Source organism: Nerophis ophidion, linkage group LG19 (assembly GCF_033978795.1).
Source record: "Nerophis ophidion isolate RoL-2023_Sa linkage group LG19, RoL_Noph_v1.0, whole genome shotgun sequence".
In the NCBI taxonomy this organism is placed as follows: Eukaryota; Metazoa; Chordata; class Actinopteri; order Syngnathiformes; family Syngnathidae; genus Nerophis; species Nerophis ophidion.
The window spans coordinates 20444758-20471883 of NC_084629.1; the positions used below are offsets into that span (position 1 = coordinate 20444758).

Genomic DNA, 27126 nt, shown 5'->3' on the forward strand with positions numbered 1-27126 from the left:
GTATTCATATTTATTGTTATTTTCTCTTTTTTCTATGCTATTAGTACTAATATTCTCGCAATGCTATGTTTTTAATAATTTATTATTGTTTTATTTATATGGGCAGCACGGTGGAACAGGTGTTAGTGCATGTACCTCACAATACGAAGGTCCTGAGTTCAATCCCGGGCTCTTTCTGTGTGGAGTTTGCATGTTCTCCCCGTGACTGCATGGGCTTCCTCCCACCTCCAAAGACATGCACCTGTGGATAGGTTGATTGGCAACACTAAATTGGCCCTAGTGTGTGAATTTGAGTGTGAATGTTGTCTATCTGTGTTGGCCCTGTGATGAGGTGGCGACTTGTCCAGGGCGTACACCACCTTCCGCCCGAATGCAGCTGAGATAGGCTCTAACACCCCCCGCGACCCCAAAAGGGACAAGCGGTAGAAAATGAATGAATGCCAAGCCACATTCTGCACGTGTTACTACAGCGTGGCCCTGTAGTAAAAGAGTGCAGGTACTAGACTGGCCTGCCTGTAGTCCAGACCGGTCTCCCATTGAAAATGTGTGGCGTATTACGAAGCGTCAAATACCACAACGGAGACCCCGGACTGTTGAAAAACTTAAGAAGAACATAAAGAATGTGAAATAATTCCACCTGAAAAGCTTCAAAATTGGTCTCCCCAGTTCCCAAACGTTTACTGAGTGTTGTTAAAAGGAAAGGCCATGTAAAACAGCGGTAAAAATGCCCGTGACAACTTTTTTGCAATGTGTTGCTGCCATTAAATTCTAAGTTAATGATTATTTGCAAAAAAAAAGTTACGTTTCTCAGTTCAAACAATAGATATATTGTCTTTGCAGTCCATTCAATTGAATAGAAGTTGAAAAGGATTTGCATATCATTGTATTCTGTTTTTAATTTACCATTTACACAATGTGCCAACTTCACTGGTTTTGGGTTTCGTACATGAGAAGCGCCTTACCTTATAATACACCTGTAAATTACAACACATGAGCAAGCAAGAGGTAAATAGTGTGTACAGTAAACAGAGGGAGAGTCACAGCTGCTTTATTGCATCCTACTATTAATACATGGCCTGCCACTCAGATATGAATAGTTTACAACCACATCCTGTTGACCACTCTGCACGCCAGTCCCTCTTCTTGCGGGACATCACAATCATTCAATATAAGTAAACATTGAGGAGTTGGGAGAGTAACTTTTATTTCCAAAGTGTTATCCTGAGCAACATTTTCAAGCTCATTTGCCACATTAGTAAAAAAAAAAAAATACAATGTGTTTTACACTTCAGTTATGTTGGGAAAAATTCACACTTGTTTTTTTTTATCCCCGAACAGCAGCATAATAATGTAACTCTTGAAATTGAGTGTTGACAACATTGTGAGTTTCGCAGGAAGCCAACTTTTAAATGGTTGATAAATAATCTGCATGGGTGGTTTATGATTCTTGAATCAAGTTTAAAAAGGAGAGGTAGATTTAATAGTTCTACTAATCCAATCAAGGCACATTGATGGACACGGCCATGCTACGTTAGCAGTACGCAAGTATGCAACACTTGGTACTACGCTAAAAGGTCTTAGGCCACCATTAGTTTTGTTATTTTTATAAATGCTACATGTATCGCGAAGTAGACCTCTACCAAGGCTGAACTGTCACCTCATGGACATTTTGATGTAGGATGACTCTTGGTAGACCTCAATCAAGGCTGAACGATCACCAAATGACCATATAGATCTAGGATGTCTATTGGTAGACCTTCGTCAAGACTGGTTGACCTCTATTAAGACTGAATGTCACCAAATTACATTATAGATCTAAAATGTCTCTTTGTAGACCTCCTTCAAGGCTGAACCGTTATCAAAAGACCTTATAGTTTTAAGATGGCACTCGGTAAACCTCATCAAGGCTTAACAGACACCAATGGACTATCTCCTCTATATCTAGGATGGTCATTGGTAGACCTCCGTCAAGGCTGAACTGTTACCAAATGACCATATAGATCTAGAATGTCACTTAGCAGACCTTTGCCGAGATTGAACTGTCACTAAATGAATACATAGATTTAGAATGCTCATTGATAGATCTCCGCCAAGGCGGTCACTAAATTACCATATACGTAGATCTACAATGTAGGTTTGTAGACCACCACCAAGGCTGAACTGTCACCAAACTACCAGAGTGTCACTTGGTAGACCTCCGTCATGGCTTAACTATCACCAAATGACCTAATAGCATTAGAATATCTCTTGGTAGATTTCTGTCAAGGCTGAATTGTCACCAAATGACCATATAGATCTAGAATGTCACTTGGCAGACCTTCACCCAGGGTGAACTGTCACAAAATGACCAAATAGATCTAGGATGTCTATTGGCAGACCTTTGTCAAGGCTGAACAGTCACCAAATGACTATACAGATGTAGGATGTCTATTGGTAGACCTCTATCAAGGCTGAACAGTCAACCATATAGTTCCAGGATGAGTATTGGTTGACCTCTGTTAAGACTGAATGGTCACCAAATTACATTATAGATCTAAAATGTCTCTTTGTGGACCTACTTCATGGCTGAACCGTAATCAAAAGACCTTATAGTTTTAAGATGGCACTCGGTAAACCTCATCAAGGCTGAACAGACACCAATGGACTATCTCCTCTATATCTAGGATGGTCATTGGTAGAGCTCCGTCAAGGCTGAACTGTTACCAAATGACCATATATATCAAGAATGTCACTTAGCAGACCTTTGCCGAGATTGAACTGTCACCAAATGAATACATAGATTTAGAATGCTCATTGAAAGATCTCCGCCAAGGCTGTCACTAAACTACCATATACGTAGATCTACAATGTAGGTTTGTAGACCACCACCAAGGCCGAACTGTCACTTGGTAGACCTCCGTCATGGCTTAACTATCACCAAATGACCTAATAGCATTAGAATATCTCTTGGTAGATTTCTGTCAAGGCTGAATTGTCACCAAATGACCATATAAATCTAGAATGTCACTTGGCAGACCTTCACCCAGGGTGAACTGTCACCAAATGACCATATAGACCTAGAATGTCACTTGGCAGACCTTCGCCAAGGCTGAACTGTCACCTTATGACCATATAGGTGTAGGATGACTCTTTGTAGACCGCAATCAAGGCTGAACGATCACCAAATGACCATATAGATATAGGATCTCTTTTGGTAGACCTTTGTCATGGCTGAACAGTCACCAAATGACCTTATAGCGCTAGAATGCCTATTGGCACAGCTTTGTCAAGGCTGAACAGTCACCAAATGACCTTACAGATCTAGGATGTCTCTTGGTACACCTCTGTCAAGGCTGAACAGTCACTAAATTACCACATAGATGTAAGTCTATTGGTAGACCTCAATCAAGGCTGAACGGTCACCAAATGGCCTTGTAGATGTGAGCTGACTCTTGGTAGAACTCCGTCGAGGCTGAATGGTCAGCAAATGAACTTACAGATCAAAGATGTCTATTGGTAGACCTCTGTCAAAGCTGAATGGTCACCAATTAACCTAAAAGTCTAGGATGTCTGTTGGTGGACCTCTGCCAAAGCTGAACAGTCACTAAATGACCATATAGATCTAGGATGTTTATTGGTAGACCTCAGTCAAGACTGAATGGTCACCAAATTACATTATAGATCTCGAATGTCTCTTGGTAGACCTCCTTCAAGGCTGAAGTTATCAAATTACCATATAATTTTAAGATGTCACTCAGTAAACCTCATCAAGGCTGAACAGTCACCAATGGACTATCTACTATATGTCTAGGATGTTCATTGTAGACCTCTGTCAAGGCTGAACTGTTACCACATGACCATATAGATCTAGAATGCCACTTAGCAGACCTTTGCCGAGAATGAACTGTCACCAAATGAATATATAGATTTAGAAAGCTCATTGATAGATCTCCGCCGAGGCTGTCACCAAATTGCCATATACTGTAGCTCTAAAATGTGTCTTGGTAGACCACCACCAAGGCTGAACTGTCACCAAACTACCGTACAGCAATAGGATGTCTATTGGTAGATCTTTGTCAAGGCTGAACAGTCACCAAATGCCCTTTTAGAGCTCAGATGTATTTTGGTAGACCTTTGTCAAGGCTGAACAGCCACCAAATTACCTTGTAGATGTAATCTAAATCTTGGTAGAACTTGTCAGCAAATGACCTTACAGATCAAAGATGTCTATTGGTCGACATCTGTCAGGGGTGACCGGTCACCAATTAACCTTATAGTTCTAGAATGTCTCTTGGTAGATCTCCTTCAAAGCTGAACCATTATCAAATGACCATATAATTTTAAGATGTCACTCTGTAAACCACTTTAAGGCTGAACAGTCACCAATGGACTATCTACTGTTTATCTAGGATGTCCATTGGTAGACCTCCGTCAAGGCTATACTGTTACCAAATAACCATATAGATCTAGAATATCACTTAGCAGACCCTTGCCGAGATTGAACTGTCACCAAATGACTATAAAGATTTAGAATGCTCATTGGTAGATCTCCACCAAGGCTGTCAACAAATTACCATATACTGTAGCTCTACAATGTGTCTTGGTAGACCACCACTAAGGCTGAACTGTCACCAAACTACCCTATAGATCTAGAGTGTCACTTGGTGGACCTCCGTCAAGGTTTAACTGTCATCAAATGACCATATAGATCTAGTATGTCACTTGACTGACTTTCACCAAAGCTGAACTGTCACCAAATTACCATATAGATCCAGACTGTCACTTGGCAGACCTTCACCGAGGCTGAACTGTCACCAAATGACCATATAGATCTAGGAAGTCCCTTGGTAGACCTCCGCCAAGGCTGATCGGTCACCTTATGACCACATTCTTAGATCTAGAATGTATTTTGGTAAACCTCCGCCAAGGCTGGACTCTCACCTGCTGGCCACATAGATCTAGGATGCAACTTGGTTCAACTCCATCAAGGATTAATTACCACTACATTGAAAACAATGAATAAAACATGAGCCATCATTTTTGTGTCCATCTGTTTGACAGACTGATGTCTGGTACACAGAATGTCTGTCCTTAGGATTCTATATTAATGCCACCTCTTAAAAAAGGGGTCTGTACTTTTTGCACAATCCTATGAAAATAAACTACTATTAAGTTTTACTAAAACCAGTGGTGGCCTAAGGCTCCAAAAGTGAGCAGTTGAACACTTCAGTAGTGTCCACACACAACAAAATACTCAGGTTTTGTGTCACATGTACCCAAGTGTGGTAAGACCTGTCAAGTCTAAGGGTGCTCCCTATGAGGACCAGCAACAGGTCAAAAGGTGAAGTGCTCGATCTGTAGCTGGTTCTGGTCAAGGACTATAAGAGCAGCATCCATAAACAAGAATGAGTCTTGAACATCCTGGGTTCTGAACAAGTCCATGAGGTTGTCCATTGGAAACCTTTAGCAGCTTTCAACAAACTTCTTAAGAACTCCTGACAGAATTGAACAGCGTTTCCAGAGGTCGTAGTTTATGAGGCTGAAGGCAACTTGATTATTAAGTTAAGGTCTGTTGCTCGCCTTCTTGAACATGGTCAGGAAATCACTTCAAATGTAAACAATTTCTCTTAAACACAGAAAAGGTTAAAATCATGATTTGCGGTCGATCCATTCCACCGTAGATTTGATTTGATATGGTTGCACTAAGCACGGTGACAAGGTATTTGCATCAGAGTGTGTCAGATACTAAGAAATCTATACTGTAGACTGCTGGGCGTGGCCTCAACATAGCTTGGACACAGTAAGTCATGTCTAAGTGAGGTTTTACAATAGTTTTAAGGCCTTTCAAGCACAAGTGTTTGACAACTCCAGAAAGCCATGTTGTGGCAGTGTTGATGTTCTACAGAAGTGGGCCCTGTGTTTTTTGGAAGCACCAGAGCAAATCTACATCACTGCCACCAAAAAGTATTTCTCATACACATGACACCATTACAGTAACACAATGCAGTAGGTTTCACTGTATAACTGACTCACATTTTGGCTCGTTCAATTAATTAGTTTTCCCCATAAGAATCCAAATTTCTATATTTTGTAAAAGACTATGAAACATTTAGCTGCCATCGATCTGTAGCTCTAGAGGACCAGTTGCAATTGTGAGATCTTGCTTGCTCTTTCGGGTAGGGCGTGGGATAAAACCCTTAGCTTGGTGTGTGTATGTGGTGGGTACAGTCCTCACAGGCTGGGCTGAGGACTGGCGCAGGCACTGCTGCTGCCACTAGACCAGGGACTTGACTGTGAGACGGGCGGGCTGGGAACCAAGGCGTCCTCGTCCGAACCGTTGTCCGTGTCGGCTTGATCCATCTGGTGCTGATGGATGACCACCACCCTGGAAGGACGACAAGACGTTACATTTCCATTGCAGTGTTTGCATCTGGTAATAGATGAGCTCTAAATTCACACCTGGGTCTGGGTGGGTTGACGGGTTCTTCTCTGTGGTGGTCAAACTTGGAAATGTTGCTACACTTGGACCACTAGTTGGACATATTCACGATCAGGTTAAATAATTCAGACTTAAAACAATAAAGATGCTTGTGTTGTTTTTTTTACCAAATGAGCAGGATCACTGGTACCCAGATGAACTCTTTTCTGGCACAAAGTCGTGAGCTGATTGACACCTGCACATAAAACAACTTCTTTACCTCTGCATGTGCTGCTTTTGACATCTACAAATTCTGTTTCATGACTGCAGACGACCAGGATAGCCGCTTGGTTATGGTTGGCAATGGACACACCTTCTCATTCAATGGGTTTTCTTTATTTTCATGACTATTTACATTGTAGCAGCACGGTGGGATAAAGGTCCTGGGTTCGATCCTGGGCTCGGGATCTTTCTGTGTGGAGTTTGCATGTTCTCCCCTGCTTATATCGACAAATGTGCTACAGGTATTTTAGACCACAATACTGTTTGTATGACAAACTTGTGTGTTAAACTGTTGCGTAGCGTCCATCTGCCAGTAACCTATAGCCTACCATGTTTACATTTTGTGAATGACTCAACTAAAATAGAAAAAGAGACAAACCTTGTGTGCTTAATGGAGGACATTTAGATGTCGACTGGCTGTCCAGCTTTGCACAAATAAAAGCACTGCAGGACTGCTTGCATCTGAACTTATGTAAAATATTTTAGATGCAATTATCAGATGCATCTGATATTTGTTTAAGATGCTGAAATATGACCAATATTTCCTACTGATTAACTTCTTTATTCTATTTATATTGTGTCATTCATTCTCTATTTTATTTTTTGCTATTATTACGGCTTATGTTTTTGATAACGTAATAATATATTATTATTCCACATCTATCCAATTCGGTTGAGTTTTTTTTTGCCCTAATGTGGGATCTAAGTCGAGGATGTCCCGGTGGCTTGAGCAGCCCTTTGAGACACTTGTAATTAAGGGCTGTATAAATACTTTGATTGATTTTTACATATATTTTATAATAAATGTCATACTATTTTTTAGATGGCGTTAATTTTAGTTATTCTCCAGTGTGGACCCCTCAGAGGTGGCTTTTTTCCCTCAATCTTCAGTGCCATGCCATGTTTTGTTTTGGTGTTGTCAATAGCGCTGTGTGTGTACGTTTGTATTAACAGAGCACGTAGTCTATAACAAGTATTCAAAGCGCTTCACTTTTTCCACATTTTGCTATTATTCCTTATTCTAAAATGGAAAACATTTATTCTTGTCCTCAAAATTCTACAGACAATACCCCATATTCACAAGGTGATGTTTTTTTTTTTTTTCATTTGCAAATTGATCTAAAAAATGTACATGTACATAAGTGTTTAGAGCCTTTGATGCACCTTTGGCTGCAATACAATGCCATAAGCTTGGGACACCTATGTTTGGGCACTAACTTTCCTCTTTGCAGCACATCTCAAACTCCATCAGGTTGGATGGGAAGTGTTTTCATCCAGGATGTCTCTGTACATTGATTCATCTTAGTCTAGTGAGGCCGGTGACCAAGAACCTGATTGTCACTCTGTCATAGCTGCAGCATTCCTCTGTGGAGAAAGAATAACCTTCTAGAAGGACAACCATCTCTGCAGCAATAAACCAGTATGGTAGAGTGGCCATTTCTTACTAAAAACTTTGCGATAATGCACCTGAAAGACCGTGAGAAACAAAATGCTCTGGTCTGATGAGACAAAGATAGAAATCTTCGGTGTGAATGCCAGGTGTCATGTTTGGAGGAAACCAGGCACTGCTCATCACCAGGCCAATACCATCCCTACATTGAAGCATGGTGGTGGCAGAATCATGCTGTGGGGATGGTTTTCAGCACCAGGAACTGTGAGACTAGTCAGGGTAGAGGGAAAGATGAATGCAGCAATTTAGAGAGACATCCTAGAGGAAAACCAATGCTTCCCATCCAACCTGAGAGGTGCTGCAAAGAGGAATGGGCGAAACTGCCCAGAGATAGGTGTGCCAAGCTCGTGGCATTGTATTTAAAAAGTCTTGAGGCTATAGTTGCTGCCAAAGGTGAATCGACAAAGTATTGAATAAAGGCTGTGAGTACATTAGATTTGTTATTTTTACTAAATCTGCAAATTAAAAAAATAACTTTTCACATTGTCATTATCGGGTATTCTGGGTTGAATTTTGAAGACAAAAATTAATGTATTCCATTTTGGAATAGGGCTGTAACATGACAAAATGTGAAAAAGTGAAGTGCTGTGAATACGTTCCAGATGCACGGTTTGTTTTTCCTTCTCTTCTTTCTTTAGTTGTGTGAATCACTTTGTGTTGCTACTTGTCTGTGTAAGAAAAGTGTTGTATAAATAAAGTTTTATTTGATTTGAATATCTGATATCAATCAAGATAAGACAAGTTATTTACAGCCTTTAAACCAGGGGTGCCCATTATGTCGATGGCGAGCTAACGGTCGATCGTGGAGGGTGTGTCAATTCATTGCCAGCCAGACATTAAAAAAATAGTCCTTAAAATGAGTAATCATCAATCTTCACCAAGACGTCACTTTTGTCACTTGATTGACATTAACGGCACCCGAGGGTCTTGTGAGATGACGCTAGATGCTGCCAAATCATTATTAAGAGAAATTGACCGACAGGCAGGCGAGAAACACTTTTTATTTCAACAGACTCTCGCGCCATACCTGCCATCAAAAATCTAAAGACCGACTGCCCAGTTTCTGTCTTCACAATAAAAGCCCTGCTTCATCCTGCCTGTGCTAACAAAAAAAGTGTCTCAGAAAGCTGGCATGCACAAACTAGCAAGCCGCCAATGTATTTGTTGTAAAGTGTATAAAAAGGAGTATGGAAGCTGGACAAATAAGATGCCAAAAAATAACCACTTTCATGTGGTATTGGACAGAAAGGAGGATTTTTTTTTCTCCTCCATTTGGATGTTATCAGCACTACTCTATAATTCCAATCAATGCAAGTCATCAGAATCAGGTAATACCTTAACTTACAGTGAAGAAAATAAGTATTTGAACACCCTTTTATTTTGCAAGTTCTCCCACTTAGAAATCATGGAGGGGTCTGAAATTTTCACGGTAGGTGCATGTCCACTGTACGAGAAATAACCTAAAAAAAAAAAAAAACAGAAATCACCATCTATGATTTTTTTAACAATTTATTTGTGTAATAAAGCTGAAAATAAGTATTTGAACACCAACATTAATATTTGGTAGAGTAGCCTTTGTTTGCAATTACAGAGGTCAAACGTTTCCTGTAGTTCTTCACCAGATTTGCACAGACTGCAGGAGGGATTTTGGCCCACTCCTCCACACAGATCTTCTCTAGATCAGTCAGGTTTCTGGGCTGTCGCTGAGTAACACAGACTTTCATCTCCATCCAAAGATTTTCAATTGGATTTTGATCTGGAGACTGGCTAGGCCACTCCAGAACCTTGATATGGTTCTTACGAAGCCACTTCTTGGTTTTCCTGGCTGTGTGCTTTGGGTCATTGTCATGTTGGAAGATCCAGCCACGACTCATCTTCAATGATCTGCCTGAGGGAAAGAGGTTTTTGGCCAAAATCTCACAATACATGGCTGCAGTCATCCTCTCCTTAATACAGTACAGTAGTCCTGTACCATGAGCAAAAAAAAAAACCAAAGCATGATGCTACCACCCCCATGCTTTACAGTAGGGATGGTGTTCTTGGGATGGTACGCATCATTCTTCTTCCTCCAAACACGCATAGTGGAATTATGACCAAAAAGGTCAATTTTGGTCTCATCTGTCCACAAAACTTTCTCCCATGACTCCTCTGGATCATCCAAATGGTCATTGGCAAACTAAAGACGGGCCTTAACATATTGCTGGTTTAAGCAGGGGAACCGTCCGTGCCATGCATGATTTCAAACCATGACGTCTTATTGTATTACCAACAGTGACCATGGAAACAGTAGTCCCAGCTCTTTTCAGGTCATTGACCAAGTCCTGCCGTGTAGTCCTGGGCTGATTCCTCACCTTTCTTAGCATCATTGAGACAATCCGATTGAGATTGACCGTCATGTTTAACTTTTTCCATTTTTTAATGATTGCTCCAACAGTGGACCTTTTTTAACCAAGCTGCTTGGCAATTTCTCCGTAGCGTTTTCCATTCTTGTGGAGTTGGACAATTTTGTCTCCGGTGTCTTTGGACAGCTCTTTACTTGTAGCCTTGCTGAATGTTTAAGTCTTACTGATTGTATGGGGTGGACAGGTGTCTTTATGCAGCTGACGACCTCACACAGGTGCATCTGATTCAGGATAATACAGTGGAGTGGAGGAGGACTTTTAAAAGCGGACTAACAGGTCTTTGAGGGTCAGAATTCTAGCTGATAGACAGGTGTTCAAATACTTATTTTCAGCTGTACCACACAAATAAATTGTTAAAAAAATCATAGATTGTGATTTCTGGATTTTTCTTTTTAGGTTATCTCTCATACAGTGGACATGCACCTACCGTGAAAATTTCAGACCCTTCCATGATTTCTAAGTGGGAGAACTTGCAAAATAGCAGGGTGTTTACATACTTATTTTCTTGACTGTGTATTCTTCTCTTTGTGAAAGAAAGGAATCTACGTGCTAAACATGTTTTATTATCATTAAACCTTTAACTTGTTAACAAAAACATCCCTTTCATAAAAAAATTAATATAAATTATAAAAATGAATGAGGTAGATCCCCTCAACTTGGTCAATTGAAAAGTAGTTCGCCTGCAGAAAAAGTGTGGGCACCCCTGCTTTAAACTATTAGTTAAAATTATTGGAATGAATATCAAGTGAAACGCATAAAATGACAAACCTTTACTCCTGTTCTTCCAGTACTTCCGCTCCCACTGGTCCAGCACCATGTTGAGGTAGCGCGGACACTCGAAGAAGCGCAGGTAGCGAGACGCCGAGGGTGAGGGGAAAATGCGCTCAAACTCCCCGCAGCGGCTTAACTCATCCTCGGACTCGGCGAGCACGCGTACGTCGGAGGGGGTCATGATGTCCAACACCGTCGCCAGGAAGGCCTGAAGTATTACCAATAGTGAGCATAACCGAGTAGCTGCATAATATATTGTTAGGGTAGTCGCTACACCAAGTGGTGATGTTGGTGAATTACAATTAATAGCAATCCCTCAACCTTTCAGTCATTGAGTGTTTGTGTACCTGGTCAGCAAAGCGCTTTTTGAGGTAAAAAGCTCGTTTGACCTTCTCATCAACCGAGACCTCCGGATGGGTGGTCTCTCTGGTGCCACCACACAGACTACACGTGCGGTAACACACAATCAGCAACATGCATGTTCATTTCCACAAGTGGACCACACACTCTCTTCCTACCTGCTGTTGGTGCTGGACGTGCTGCCACTGGAGATGTCTTGCTGAGGAACCCGAAAACCCGCCAGGTTCAGGAGGTCGCGGACCATTTGGCCCTTTACGGCAACATCCAGCGCTGTGTTGGAATGGAGGCTAAAACAAAAACACATTAACCGACCGGGGGGGGGGGACAACATACACGCGGCGTCTCACCTGGGCGAAATGTTGACTTCCAGGATCCAGGGTTTGAGGTTCTCGTCCAGCATAACATCGAAGCCGAACAGCTCGTGACAGCTGTAAGGTGTCCGCACGTGCATCTTGAGCAGGGAGTTCACGTATGGTTCTGACCTGACGACACACATGAGACAGTAAACTCCGGCACAGAAAGCATCTTTCGAAAGCATAACTCTCTTACGCAATGATGGTTTTGATGACTATGTCTTTAATCTTCTCCCAAATTAAGGTGGTGTTGACTCCCCTGGAGCCGAGATACTGCCACAAAGCCTTCAAAGTCCTAAAACATGCATGCAGTAAGTCCACACGTACACCAATCAGAACAGGGTTTCTGTAGGTATCAGCAAATCTAATTAATTATTTTTCATGCAATTTAAAACAAATGTAATGCCCATGTCCTACTGCAGTTCGTTACACACGGTCAAAAGCTTATGGGTGTCCAAACTACGGCTTGCCAGTGTCTTCAATTTGGCCCGTGAGAAATCATCGTAGAGTGCGTTGAATTTATTCTTAAACACCAGACAGTCTCTGAATGCTACATATTTGCAGCCATCTTGTGGACAATGTGAGTAAATACGATCAATGACTCTTGGAAGTGCTTGGAGATACCAGCACAGCATTTACTTTTATGACACGACCCAAACAAGCTTCCCTAGTCATGGTGAAAAAAAAAGAAACTAACAAAGGTCAACACAAATGGTCACACATAACCTGCTCACTGAACATTGTGGATGTTATGATTTCTTATTTTAATTTAAAAAAAAAATTCTAAATTATACTTATTTAAATCTGTTACAAAGCATGATGGAAAACATGTACACCTACTCAGTGGCCTAGTGGTTAGAGCAGTGGTCCCCAACCACCGGGCCGTGGCCCGATTGGTACCGGGCCACAGAATAATTTTTTTATTCATTTTTATTAAACATTTTTTTTAAATAAATACAAAATATATATATATATATTTATTAAATCAACATAAAAAACACAATATACACATACAATTAGTGCACCAACCACAAAAACCTCCGCTTTTCATGACAAAAATGTCCCTTTTTCACGACAAAAAAATTAAAATAAAAAAAAGATTCCCCCCCCAAACCCCTCCCCGCCCACCCCACCAAGTGTGTGTGACAATCATTGATACTTTAACTTTAACTTAAAACACTACCTCAACATTTATCCATATTGGCGCATTTTAGCTGCTTGATTACAAAACTTTAAAGTCATCACAGAAGTAATAAACATTTATCATTACTTTACTATTTTTTTACCATGATGAATGGAAGGTCAAACCCTTAATGATCCAAAATAAGTAAAACAAACCTAAAAATATCAGACTCTCTGTTAGCTAAAAATTGCATCTTAAAGTGCAGTTTCTTTCCCTCAGTTGGAAAAACTGTGCTAGGTGGTTTGTTTTGTTGTCTTTTTTGTCACGGCAAACTTGCTCGTTCGTTCATGCTAAAGGGCTTGTGTAGCTCACTCAGTTCAAAGATTAAATATTCCCACACACGGACGTTTAGCTTCACCTTTTTTTCCTCCTAACTTTTGTTACTCAGCAGTGCTTTTCACTAGCGAAGGGATGTCTGTGTATTCTGTGTGTGATAGCTAGCGGTCCCTTCTGCCCGTACTAAAACAAAGATTGTGGATGAGATGACTGACAAGAGGCTTTACTCTGCTCATTTAATTGTACTGGCAAATAAACATGAGAGCGATGCAGAGTGAGACCTCTTGCATCTATTTTGCAAAAAGAAACTGCAATCATAACTATTAACCACCTATCTCTAATGCCTCATGTGAATGGCTGGTGCTCCTTTAGAGGATTAGCATTGTCACATGTGGCTTCGGGGTTCACTACTTGGGTTGTGCTTGGTTAAATGCATGCATGTACGTGTATGCTTGCTTTTGTGCTCCTATTTTGTGTTTGTCATATCGTGTTTTTGTGCTTGCCACCATGTCTCAGCATTCCATGCATATACTGACCCCTGGGGCCCCTGCCAAAAGCTGCTTCTAACTTATCTGGGGGACCCTTTCACTTACCACTATCTTTAGATGGATATTCACTACCGTAGTAATTTGTAAAATGATATTGTGAATAAACTTGATGGATTGATGGATGGATGGATGGATGGATGGATGGGATTGATTGATTGATGGATTGATGGCTGGATGGATTGATTGATTGATTGAAGCCATAGACAAAGATAAGAGACACAGATGTAGCAATTTATCAAGTTCATTTTCATTTATCATTCCAATAATTCACTAATCGACTCGGCCAAAGGCCTATAATTGTATTAAATTATTTTAATTCCTCTAGACATTGTATTTAATGTTTTTAATGCCATTTAGGCATTAATTTTTGCTAAATCCATTTAATAACTTCAATGCTTTTTAATGACCCACGGAACCTTGAAGAAAGTAATTTCCAGAAATGGCAAAAACAACAAGACAATCACAGTCTATCTGCTAGGGCTGTATGATTATTTTTGATTAATATTGTAATTACAATTAATTACAAGATTATTCGTTCATTTTAAGACATGAGTATTTATTGTACCGCCAAAACTTAACTATAAAAATAGTTTAAAAAAAAAATGGATATAAATTTGTAAAAAATAAACAATAATGTAATAATAGCAATTAATTTAAATAATATCAATATAAAAATAATACAATTCAGCTTTAACTGTTAATTCAGCTATTTACCTTTTACACTTATTTTACCACCAGTGTGAGCTTTTTGTGTAAAATAGAATTGAAAACAATGCTCAAAAATCCTCATATTCATTGTTGCAATACATGTTTGGAAGATTTTGACCAGTATTTTAGGTCAAATCATTTTGTAAATGTATCAATAAGTCCTTTAAGCGCATTAATGGTTGTGTAAGGTACTTTATTGAAATCTTTATTTTATCGCAGTCAGACCAGATGTGGTATACCGCGCTGTTATTGTGAAGGGGCCGGGTGAAGTGTGCTGTTGTTCTCAGCTTGACAAGTAATGAGGTGACTTACTTGAAGCTGTTAAAAATACGTTGGGGCCACTGTACATTAATCTTACATCGATGATGTCATTCACAACAACACAAGCAGATGGGCGTATGGATTCTTCTTGTTAGCTTCAGCTCCGTAGTTAAGTCGCCGTTTCAAGAGGCCGTCTCGACATTGATTGTTTAGATTAAAACGAGGCGGTTAAATGTGCTGGGGACAAATGAGCAGCAGTGGAAACATTATCTTCCCAAACAAATGTTCCTTCTCTGCACAACGACAACATTTCCCTCTCATCAATGTCAACTTTGCTGATATTTCGTGTTTATCAGTGGATTCCGTTTTATTAGCCAACTACGTGACTCAGTCAGCTGTTATGAACGCGGAGTATGTATGACTTACTTTTTTTGCTGAGTTTAGTGGTTATTGATTAGGCATACATGCACTGTGTCAAATAAAAAATAGCAATTATATTGAGATCCCAAACTTTTCGCAGCCATGATCTTTTACTCATTCGCCCTTCATCTGTTTCACCGTCACAAGGTCTGGAATTTTTTTTATTATATAAAACCCAAAACCATTTAATACACTACAAAGACAAGATATTTAATGTTCGCACTGAGAAACTTTTCTTTTTTGTTGCAAATAATCATTGTGTTGTTGATAAATGGCTTTGGCTTTGCATGGTAGAGTTTGAATTTGCACTCACAGATCTAGCGACCAACTGCAGTTACTGACAGTGGTTTTCTGAAGTGTTCCTGAGCTTATGTGGTGATATCCTTTACACACTGATGTCACTTTTTGATGCAGTACCGCCTAAGGGATATAAGGTCCACAATATCATGGCTTAGTGCAGTGATTTCTCCAGATTCTCTGAACCTTTTGATGATATTATGGACCGTAGATAGTGTAATCCCTAAATTCCTCGCAATGGCTGGTTGAGAAATGTTGTTCTTAAACTGTTCGACAATTTGTTCACGCAATTGTTCACAAAGTGATGACCCATGTCCCATCCATGTTTGTGAATGAGCATTTCATGGAAGCTGCTTTTATACTCAATCATGGCACCCACCTCTTTCCAATTAGCCTGTTGACCTGTGGTATGTTCCAAATAAGTGTTTGATGAGCATTGCTTAACTTTCTCAGTCTTTTTTGCCAAGTATGCCAGCTTTTTTTTAAACATGTTGCATGCATCAAATTCCAAATGAGCTAATATCCAATTAGCCTGTTGACCTGTGGTATGTTCCAAATAAGTATTTGATGAGCATTCCTTAACTTTCTCAGTCTTTTTTGCCAAGTATGCCAGATTTTTTTGAAACATGTTGCAGGCATCAAATTCCAAATGAGCTAATATTTGCAAAAAAATGTGGTTATCAGTTCGAACATTAAATATCTTGTCTTGCAGTATATTCAGTTGAAATGGATTTGCAAATCAATGTATTGTTTTTATTTACACAATGTGCCAACTTCACTGGTTTTGGGTTTTGTATTTTCATAATCGAGAGAAGTCATAATCGAAATCGAATTTTAAATTTGATTACCTGTCCAGTCCTACGATCTGAACTAATTTGTTTTTTACCATTTGTGTCCCTGACAGGCTTTGTCGTCGCTGTTGGCCTGATAGTCGGAGTTCTTCTTGTTGACGCTGTAGTTGGTCAAGTGCATGAACTTGTTGCTCAGCGTTTTCATAGAGGATGAATACCTGCCAAGAGAGGAACAGTTTAACTCCATAAAGCCTTTTTGTGATCATCCTTTTGGTAAATTGTCAAATATTTCCGCACTGACTTGCAGCTGGCGAATCGGACCAGTCCGTCTGAGAAGATGTAGATCCTGAGCGGGTCGTAGCAGGTCACATAGACGTAGATGCGCAGATCAAACTTGTTGCCACTGATGAGGTAGGGCTTGTGCAGATACCTGAAATAAACAATTAATATCTGACCAATGCTGAAAGGTCTGAGTCGGACTGGTGAGAACAACGCCGGCAAATGATATGATGCAGTTCACAAGTGAGTACTTCTGTGGAAAAGCAATGCCATGACAGCGATTTGTGCATACGGCACAATTAACAGGCACTGGCACATCCACTCACCAAGCCAAAGTTAAAAAGAATTGTGGTTCTTTTAATATGGAATGGAAATGCTTCTAGATTCTTCCAGAGCAGGACCCACACCAGCATTGCCAGACACACGAGATGATAATGTACCCCTCTATTAGGGGTGTCAAAAACTTTTTTTTCTTTCGATTTTCTAATTAACCACAATTCTTATTTGTAATTGTTAATTTAAAAAAAAAAAAAAATTTAGTTAAATTTTTTTTTTTTTATCTGTCCTGTCCACCCACTTGGACAAATCCTTTTGTAGATGATCATATCTGATGTACAGATTTATTTTCAAAAAAAAGAAATGTTGGATACTTCTCTTCCTCCCTACTGGTATTTGTATTTCACTTTATAAAATGTTCGGGAAGCATTTTATTGAACAAAACAGTTTTAAGTACTCTAGAAATGTATCAGAGCTGTTTATTTATTTTATGAAGGAACTTAGTTAATTATAGAACTGGCACCCATTCTTATCAAAAAAGTATTGATTTTGAATCGAGAATTGTTACCCCCAAGAATCAGATGGAATGGTGCCCAAAGATTCACAGCGCTACCCCTCTATACCAGGGGTGGGCAAACGTTTTGTCTCAGGGGCCACATTGGCTTTCAAAGTTTGACAGACGGGCCGGGCGAGCACAAGCTACTCAGTGGCCTTGTGGTTAGAGTGTCCGCCCTAAGATCGGTAGGTCGTGAGTACAAACCCCGGCCGAGTCATACCAAAGACTATAAAAATGGGACCCATTACCTTCCTTACTCAGCATCAATGTTTGGAATTAGTGGTTAAATCACCAAAATGATTACTGCGTGCGGCCACCGCTGCTGCTCCCCTCAACTCCCAGGGGGTGAACAAGGGGATAGTTCAAATGCAGAAGTAAATTTCATCACACCTAGTGTGTGTGACAATCATTGGTACTTTAGCTTTTATGATGCATTTCAAAGCACATCATATCTGTTGGAACTAAGAGGAGGCTTCTCAAACATGGTCTATTTTAATCGGAATACATCTATTTTCAACAATATCATATCATCAAAAAAATATACGAATGGTATTAAAGGGTTAACACTTACATTCTCTTGTAGTGGGAGCAGTGTTGTTTATCATCCATTAATGCCAGTGCATGAAAGTGTAGTACCAGTTTTGTTGTGGCAAAGCTTGAAACAAGATCTTTGATTAATTATGTTTAAATATTTGGTGGGCCGGATTAAAAGCAACAACGGGCCGGATGTGGCCCTCTGACTGTAGTTTGCCCACCCCTGCTCTATACAATCACGTTCTGCACAGGTGTGATACTGTTGTGGCCACAATGTGCATATCTCATGTTTCTCACACTGGCCCAAACCATTCTCACAAAGTTTACGTGTTTGCTAAAACGCATGCAAAATCAGTATCGATTTGCTGAACATTGGTGTGCATTAATAAATATGAATTGCTTTTGATAATAAAATCTAATTTTTATTTCAACATTTAAAAATTAGCTGATTAGGATAACTGCTGTCCACTTGTTATATCTCGTTTCATTATCATATTATCATTTAAAGTGGCCATTACATTTGCAAGCCCAAAGACATTAGATGGCAACAGTCTGAACACATCCCTAATTAAGACTCCTTGTGCCCTACTTACTTCTGGACCAAAAGCGATTTCTTTCGTGGCATCTGGCTCCATTTGTGAATGACTTGGATTCCGATTCCTCTCGCTGAGGCGGGCTGTTTAGACGTAAATGAAAAATACTGTTAAAAAAAAAAAAAGTGTGGGTGGTGAGACTCTGTATACATTATAATAAGCGTTACAGGTTTGATGATCCATTTCTGTCTGGAGCCATCCTTCCAGGCCTTGCGGAGCAGCAGGATGTCCTGAGGGAGGACAAAGGTGCGAGGGAAGAAATTGAACTCCTGCCTGCCAAAGCGGACCTGCATCTTGGACAAGTTCTTCCACAGCCGGTCCTTCCTGCCAATCTGGAAGGTTCCGGGGAAGTGGTTCAACTTGGGACAGAGGGAGACAAAAGTAAATGGGTTATACTTGTACATCGCTTTTCTACCTTCAAGGTACTCAAAGCGCTTTGACACTATTTCCACATGCACCCATTCACATACTGATGGCGGGAGCTGCAATGCAAGGCCCTAACCACAACCCATCAGTATCTTGTTCAAGGACACAACGGAAGTGGCAAGTTCGGTAGAAGGTGGGGATCAAACCGGGAATTCTCAGGTTGCTGCCACGGCCACTCTCCTGACCGCGTCACGCCGTAAATACCAAATAAACGTCTGTGAAGTCATTATAGCAGACCTTGGCAAATTGTGGCCCGTTAGGCTTTTCAATCTGGCCCACCAGACATTCCCAAATAATTTTTTTAGATCTTTAAGATCGAAACTGTAGCTGCTATTATAATGGTCAGTGATGTTTTCAAATTACCGCAAGTCTTGAACTATACAAAGTATTTCAATGGTTGGGATTTGCGCTTTTGCATAATGGTTACTATGGTGATTTAAGCCCCAGCAGCTCAGACAAGGCACCAACCAGTGTGGGTGGGGAGCATTTCTACAGAGTCTTTCTAGAACGGCTAGCCTGGGTGTCAGGGACAGACACGATTTTTACAACAAAGTTCTAAAGCTTAGTCATATATCAGATATAGGTGATCATAGGTGGGTTTATTTTTAAACTTTTGCGTTTATATTTTGCTGTGTTGTTCGCTTGATTGTAAAATATGTCGAACGAGAGGGGGTGTGATGTTCATATGATGTCAATATTCATTGTTTTATTCTCTTCATAGTTAATATTGTAAATACCACATTTTTTATGTTTATGTCTCATTCAATATAAAAAATTAAAATTCCATTTAAGGCGGTCTGTCATAACGTTTTTAGCATTCAATCAGACATGATTGTGAGGTTTTGTATTAGTGTTCCTAAAAATAAGACCCAAGTACACATTCTGTACAGCAGATTTTCACAGATCAATCACACGCACACACACGCACGCGCACACGCACACGCACACTCACACTCACACACACTTTTTTTCTCTAAAATCTGGCGTCCCGAGTCCAAATAATTGCACAGGCCTGCTTTAGAGGAACGTCAGGTGCTCACCTTCTGGTGCTCCTGAAGAGTCTTGAAGCAAGGAGACTTCATGTGGTGGCCCCAGCAGCCCATCCAGTCATGGCTTTCTAAACAATGACAGGCTTACATTAAATTATCTTTTGATGTTGAAATGAGCACAAAATCATGACGTTTGCTCAAACTTACTCTTGGTGGGCGTGAAGTGGGACCTGCTGATTGTGTTTTTCACAACATTGGGTGTCACGGTGCTGATCTTCCACTTTAAAAGTTGTCTTTGCTCCTCGGGCAGCATTTCAACTGCAGGAGAGACAACCCAAAGCTAATCCCAGCACGCTCTCACCATGCCACAAAGCGTGTACATGCGCGTACCTTGCTCATTGGCGGTGCTGAAGTACAGCGTGGGAGGCATGTGTGCGAAAAGGCTGGGAACGAGAGCCGGCCTTTTCTCCTGCTCATCCTTCACCTCCAACGACATGGGCTCTTCGACACTGGAAGGGAGAGAGAGAGTTTGGAACAGTTTCTCTTCAGTTTACGGAAACACAAGCGAAAACGTAGCATGTGACTTACAGTAATTACCTGGACAATAAGCAGCTATTTTGTCCTCCACCTTAAGCCCTGGGGCTAATAAAACGGTGCGGATAATTTACGGATATTTATTCGATGACGACCATCATTCAAATCGTTTTAAAAAATCAAAACAAATGCACTGAATAAGTGGATTATCATTTGTGCTATGGCGCCCTGTTTTGATGAGTTTGCTCACTGGAAGTGCTGGTATGTCCTCCTATTTAGTGCTTTCAACCGGAAGTAAACATGTCGATCCCTCCTTTAGCCATTCATAGCATTTCCACTCGTATGGATTCTTCATGCATCACTCTAAGCAATGTTTAGAAGTTTTACAATATAACTAAAATAAATTATACTGACTAAACCGTCCCATGTGTAATGTCTGTAGTGTTTTTGTGCAGATTTGTACGTGTTATCATAATGTAATGAAGCGAGCGTCGTTAGCATTAGCTAATATGCTAACACATTTACGAGTGTCTGCGTTAGTATTATCAACTTCCAATGGCATTTTGTTTATATTTTTTCAGTTTCACATATTTCACAGTAAATACACCAAAACGTCACCTTGGAGTTAATGAGTCTTTTTAGCTGATTGGAGAGCTAGCTTCCGCAGCTAGTGGGTCCATGACGATGACTTCTGTTTTGTTTGATCAGCCATTTTACTACGGTGTTAGAGACACCGATTGGAAATAATTAAGATATGTAAATAAACATTTACCAAATCTTTCTCTGTATACAACTCATTTCACAACATATATATCAGTGGCTAATATATGGAAAAAAAAGTTTTTCTTCTAAAATTCAGTGGGTGTGGCTTATATACCGGTGCGCTCTATAGTTCGGAAAATACGGTACATTAAATGCTTAATGACCAATGAAAATGGCTAATTAGATGATGATGTCATCACTCCACGCAAAGTATATACAGTATCTGCGGCTCATAGTCTTGTGCAGCTAATATACAGAAAATACAGTATAAATGTTTTCCATAAATTTAGTGGGTGTGGCCTATATACCGGTCTGCGTTCTAATCCGGAAAATAGGGTAATTTGAATGACTTGTTTCAACATGGGCAATAAATAAGCTGTTCTTAAGTTCACTCACACATGCCAGTGACCTGGGGGAAAATTGTCTCAATGATTATTAGTATATGTTAGTCACCACCGGGGGAGAAGTTAGAATATTAATTTGAATAAAATAGTGATTAATGAAGCATCAAAGAATTCTATTATTTTTCATTTTAATCTATGAGCTGTTAAAAACATTATTTTACAGGAAAGATACATTTTCCTTGAAAAAATGTTTTTATAAAAATGGGTTTTGAGGAAAGATGCTCGTTGTACAGTTGGGTTGGTGGACCACCAGTAACAGGTTTTGAAATACATTACCAATGTGCGTGACATATTGTAGGACAATGTTTGTATAGCTGTCCAATGACTGATAAAATACAAAAAGGTAAATCATACAAAGTGTCAATCATAGAAAAATGTGGATATCATTGGAAGGTTGTGCCACTTCCAAAATAAATGACAGGTACCAACAGGATGATCATTTAGTTTTTTACATTAAAAAATGAGACTTAAATGGTTGTTTTTAGCAAAAAATACCACCATAACAGAGCTAGAGGATGTTGTCTAATGGTTAATAAAAGCAATGCACTCACATGACGGTCATGTAGGAGAAGAAACGGACAGATGAAGATGAGTGGATGATAAGCGTCGCTCCCTGCTCTAAGGTAAGCTAACTTTATGTTTCCTGCACCTGAAGTACCGCTTTTAGGAGAGGGAGGGGAATGAGGTGACTCTTAATGACCGCACAAACAATGGAGAGGCGGCGACAATAGCAACCGGTCCCTTTGGCTTGAAGGGAGAAGCAGCTACGAGTGTTTGGTAGGCACTTGTTCACAGAGCGCCAACAACAACGTGCTGCACAATACTGGAGAGCTTTCCACCACGCTCTGCTGCTTTACAGACTGCCCTGCGGAACAATGCCCTGGCAGAGAATGGACATGTTCACAGAGAGTGATGGATGTTATGGGCGGGGGAGGAGGCCCCAATTAGACACCAGAAGCAGGTACGGATTTGGTGAAATCAACATAATTTCAGCCAGTAAAATTAATGACCAAAAGCATTTTATGTCACATTTACAGTTCATTTTAAAAAAGGTACACAACTTGATTAAAGTTTTGTTTTATCTGGTTTGAAAACATGTTTAGGTTTGTAAAAGGAACTCACTAAATTAGTTATTCATTAGGTTTACACATGAATAACTAATGTTCATACAAAACAATGATGGCGCAATTAAACAAAAAGTTTAAAGTCTACTTTAAATACAATGTAAAAATGTTATACTGGTTCAGGGTTCGGAGATAAAACATTATCAATATATATTACCATAGACACGTAATCGGTATCAATGAAAAATGCCTGCAATAAAACTTATGTCGGAAATGCAAAGCAAGGTTGGTTGCATTAACAAAGACACTCGCTCTCTGGTCACCGATCAGCGCAGGAAGAGGGAGTGACACAACAACAGCCAATCAGGTAACAGTATCAACTATCAAGTTTGCTTATTTGGCCGTTGATTCTTTGCATGGAGTGAGAAGAGAAAGTCAAAATGAAGAAATTGTGAATAAAAGAGGGAAGGTCACCCAGACAGTATGGCACTTTTTTCATAGGGACAGTAAACAAGACTATTGGTCTGTAAATGACGCAAGGCGCTCATCTCCACCAAGACCAAGGGCTGAACGATTATAGCAAAAATAAAAATCATGATTAATTACACATTTATTCACTAATTTGAAAACAGTATTTATTGTACCACCAACACTCAACTTTAAATATAGCTTAAAAAATAGATGTACATTAGGAAGGAAAAAACCACAAGTAAAATAACAATAGTAACAATAATACATTTAAATAATAATAACTATATTTAAAAATACAAAAAAAAATTGTTTTTCCGTTTCAATTGAGTTGTTTACCTTTTGCACTTATTTTACCACCATACAGTGTGTGCTTTTCTGTCAAACAGAAATGTATAAAATATTTCTAATTAACTGCAAAAATCCTCACATTTATTGTTTGGACAATTTTGACCAATACCTTATCAATAAGTGCTATAAGTACATTATGCTTGTGTAAGGTACTTTTTTGAAACCTTTATTTTGTTAGCGTACCAGGCTATTATTGTGAAGGTGGGAAGTGTGCTGTGCTGTTCTCAGCTTGACGCGTACAGAAAGGACTTGAGGCTGTAAAAATAAAAAGAGTGCGGCCGCTGTCCTCCTGTTTGTACATTGATCTCACATGGATGATGTCATTCTAAACAACACAAGCAGATGAGATGTGTTGTGTGTGAATAGATTGTTCCTGCTAGTTTTAGCTTAGTAGTTTAGTCGCTCTTTCAAGTGACCGTCTTAACATTGTTTAGTTTAGGGTGCGTTTCAGGGCTGAATGAGCACTCAACACATTATTTTCCCAAATAAATGTTGCTTTTCCTCACAAATGACAGCATTTCACTCATATTTATGTCAATTTCTGTGATATTTTGTGTTTTTCAGCCGATTGTTCTATTGACCAATTATGTGACTCCGTCTGCTGTCACTTCAACGCCTTATTTTATTTGTTGAGTTTAGTGATTATTAATTAGCGCTGTGTAAAATAAAAAGTGTAACCATGATGAGATTCAAACGAGTCGACGTTGTCTTTTGTTCACTCATACGCTAACACATCCGTTTCACTGTCACAAGCTCTGGAATTTGCATCCTCCCCACCACCCCCATTATTATATTTTCATGATCGCGGGAAGCCATAATTGAAATTCGATTAATTGTCCAGCACTACAAAGATCTGAGCCACCCTCACCCTTTAGAGCACACCTGTGACTTCCTGGTACTAAACATGTGTGAGGCATATCCGCCTGCGACCCATGACGTAGTACTTTAGCGCCTCACCCACCACTGTAAAACAACCAACAACCCGCCCGCGAAAAGTGAACAAAGAAACAACACAAGCAAGAATGGAGACCTTGGAGGCGACTGTGTTCATAATCGTCTGCTTGTTAGGAACAATAACAATGGGTGCTAAAATTTGGCATTTAATAACGTTAATAGCACATCGAGGGAGTAAGGGCACGAGGAATCCAGGGACAGGCGATATTTCTTCGTTTCATGAAAGACGAAAGGATAGCAGAGAACTCTGTTGGATTTTTTAAAAATGGCGGGTCTGTGTTGTGGCTGGGAGAAGCGTGGTTCGTCCGTTCAACCAGTCACCAAAACACCTACGTATTTCACTTCCTATGGGACTCAGTTTAGACCCTGCCTCAGAATAGGGGCTAAAATGGTTCTAGGATCTGAGGGCTGTAGTCCCTAGTTCCCTTATGTCGGAAGATGAGGAAAAACGGCCCGGGGACAAAAAAGGTTATAGGAACTCCAAAAAGGCCCTACAGTCGGAAAATAACTCTTGTTTGAGTGTTTCCATTCTTGTGTTGACATTTCCTTTACTTTGTGCCTTGATAGTTTTGGGGATTACAATCAGAGGAAGGTTACATCAAATAAAAATGATTACATTTTACATATTTTTCTACTGCAACTTATTTTTAATTTTTAATAAAAAAGCTTAGTAATTATTGATACCCACTGAGATTAAACACTTTTAGTTTATAGTCATAAAAACCACCATGGAAACTGACACGTAACTGTCTAGCAAAATATGCCAATTCCAGATGGCGCTACAGAAAGGTTATTTCTTTTCAAACATTCTAAACCAGGGAGGTGCCCCAGTGTCCTGTAATAGACTGTTGAACTTCAGGGGTTCCACGGTACTGCATGCTAATATAAACAACTTTAAGAGGATATCAAGTGTTTCTAAGGAGCAGAATGGAATCTTCTAGGGACATTTTTTCATGTTGTTTTGTGTGTGTGTTGAACAGCAGACTGTCCTCACCTGGAGCAATTCACGATGGATGCGGAGGAGGAAGTACCGCAGACTGAGGACGACTCGGAACAATCTGAAAACAATCCGTTGAGTCAGTAGCTGGCGGGAAAGTCACTTAAGTGTTTTGTATGTCGAGAGTCTTCACCATCATCGCTGCAGGCGTTCTCCTGCTCGTCAGGCAACTCCTCCTCGCCACCATCAACCTGCATGACACACTCTGGGCTGGATGAAGACACATAACGGTGAGAGTCCAAGCACCCGGTCAGGGCTCTGACAAAGTTGTGGAACCTGGGGAGGGACAATCTTACCTGGCACCCTCAGACTGTCCCGATGAGGCACTGGGGCACTCCGGAGACACAGAGGCTCGCCCCTGCTTGGTGAGGTGGATGGCGGAGATCTTGGTGGTCACAGAGCCCACCAAGGCGCCTGTGGGACGGGAAGATGGTTGAAAACATGTCGAGGTGTCTTCATCGACAGGTGTGATTACCTGGTGTTGCCTTCTGCTCATTTTGCGTTGCAGCAGTGACACTGCGGACATTTGAAATGTGACCGTTGTGGGTTGTGGTGGCATAACCCAAATTCTGCGGGTGTTTATTGCTCGCATCCAGGAGCTGACTGCCAAAGAACGGCAGAGAAACCCCAACAACTTGCAGTGGATTGTTGGCAGCGTCTGATTTAGCGTGCCAGTTTTGCCCCGGACTGGACTTGATGGCAGAGTTTGTCGCCGTGCTTGCATTTGTTGGTGCGCCCATGTCCACTTGGTCAAGGCTGGGGGTGTCCTCACGCGACACTGCCCCAGGTTGTTCAAAAGAAGTAAGGCATTCAGGAGGCACTGAAGGTGGGGTGGAACTTTCTGCAGCTTCAAGCTAGGGAGACCAAAATATGTATTAAACAACACTGAACAGATATAGATCAAATATAATCAAAAGAATATTGATTACACCAATATATTTTTTTATTTGTTACTGTCAAATTAAAAGCACCAATTTCCATTTTTTCAACCGAAAAACAAAACTCAGATTGGCTTGGTGTTTCCTTGGTTACAAATAAAACACTTAGACATTGTTTTTCATTGACAGTACACACATGTGCAGGAATTTTATGTAAACTTGGCCTCATTTGTCCAACCTCATGTATCCATTCATAGAAAACAAGTGTTTTTCATGAGTAAAAATATGTTGGTTTTGTTACGTTTTCCATTATAGGTTAATTGCAAATTAGGTAAATTGCAAACTTTGTATGAAAAAAATAAAAATAGATAATAAATAACTAAATTATAAACATTTAAAATATGTTTGTTTTCTTTTAAGAACTATGTTTACGTCTTACCATTATGGGTTATTTTCAAACTTCGTATAAAAACTAAGACTGCAAATATTCATTCCATTAGAAAAAAGTTTTCATGTAAATCATGTTGTTTCGATTCATGATTTAAAGAATGTAACTAATAAT

General features: G+C 40.1%; 1 protein-coding gene across 3 annotated transcripts in view; it reads right to left on the minus strand.

The window, feature by feature from the left end:
• Positions 1-1032: 1032 nt before the first annotated feature.
• LOC133538157 (tubulin monoglutamylase TTLL4-like) overlaps positions 1033-27126 on the minus strand; it is a 42002-nt gene continuing 15908 nt past the window's right edge. For 2 of the 3 annotated variants that reach the window (XM_061879515.1, XM_061879516.1), the window contains exons 3-21: positions 26162-26540; positions 25983-26100; positions 25820-25896; positions 25684-25747; positions 20543-20661; positions 20360-20470; positions 20204-20280; positions 18905-19096; positions 18738-18820; positions 16801-16929; positions 16595-16717; positions 12212-12310; positions 12010-12144; positions 11821-11949; positions 11650-11746; positions 11300-11510; positions 6586-6653; positions 6439-6509; positions 1033-6364 (exon numbers count right to left, since the gene is read on the minus strand). In XM_061879515.1, coding sequence (XP_061735499.1) covers positions 6211-6364; positions 6439-6509; positions 6586-6653; positions 11300-11510; positions 11650-11746; positions 11821-11949; positions 12010-12144; positions 12212-12310; positions 16595-16717; positions 16801-16929; positions 18738-18820; positions 18905-19096; positions 20204-20280; positions 20360-20470; positions 20543-20661; positions 25684-25747; positions 25820-25896; positions 25983-26100; positions 26162-26540 — 2436 coding nt within the window. In that variant the 3' untranslated portion in view covers positions 1033-6210. The remainder of the gene's footprint in view (positions 6365-6438; positions 6510-6585; positions 6654-11299; positions 11511-11649; positions 11747-11820; positions 11950-12009; positions 12145-12211; positions 12311-16594; positions 16718-16800; positions 16930-18737; positions 18821-18904; positions 19097-20203; positions 20281-20359; positions 20471-20542; positions 20662-25683; positions 25748-25819; positions 25897-25982; positions 26101-26161; positions 26541-27126) is intronic. The other variant, XR_009802937.1, reaches the window with a different exon arrangement.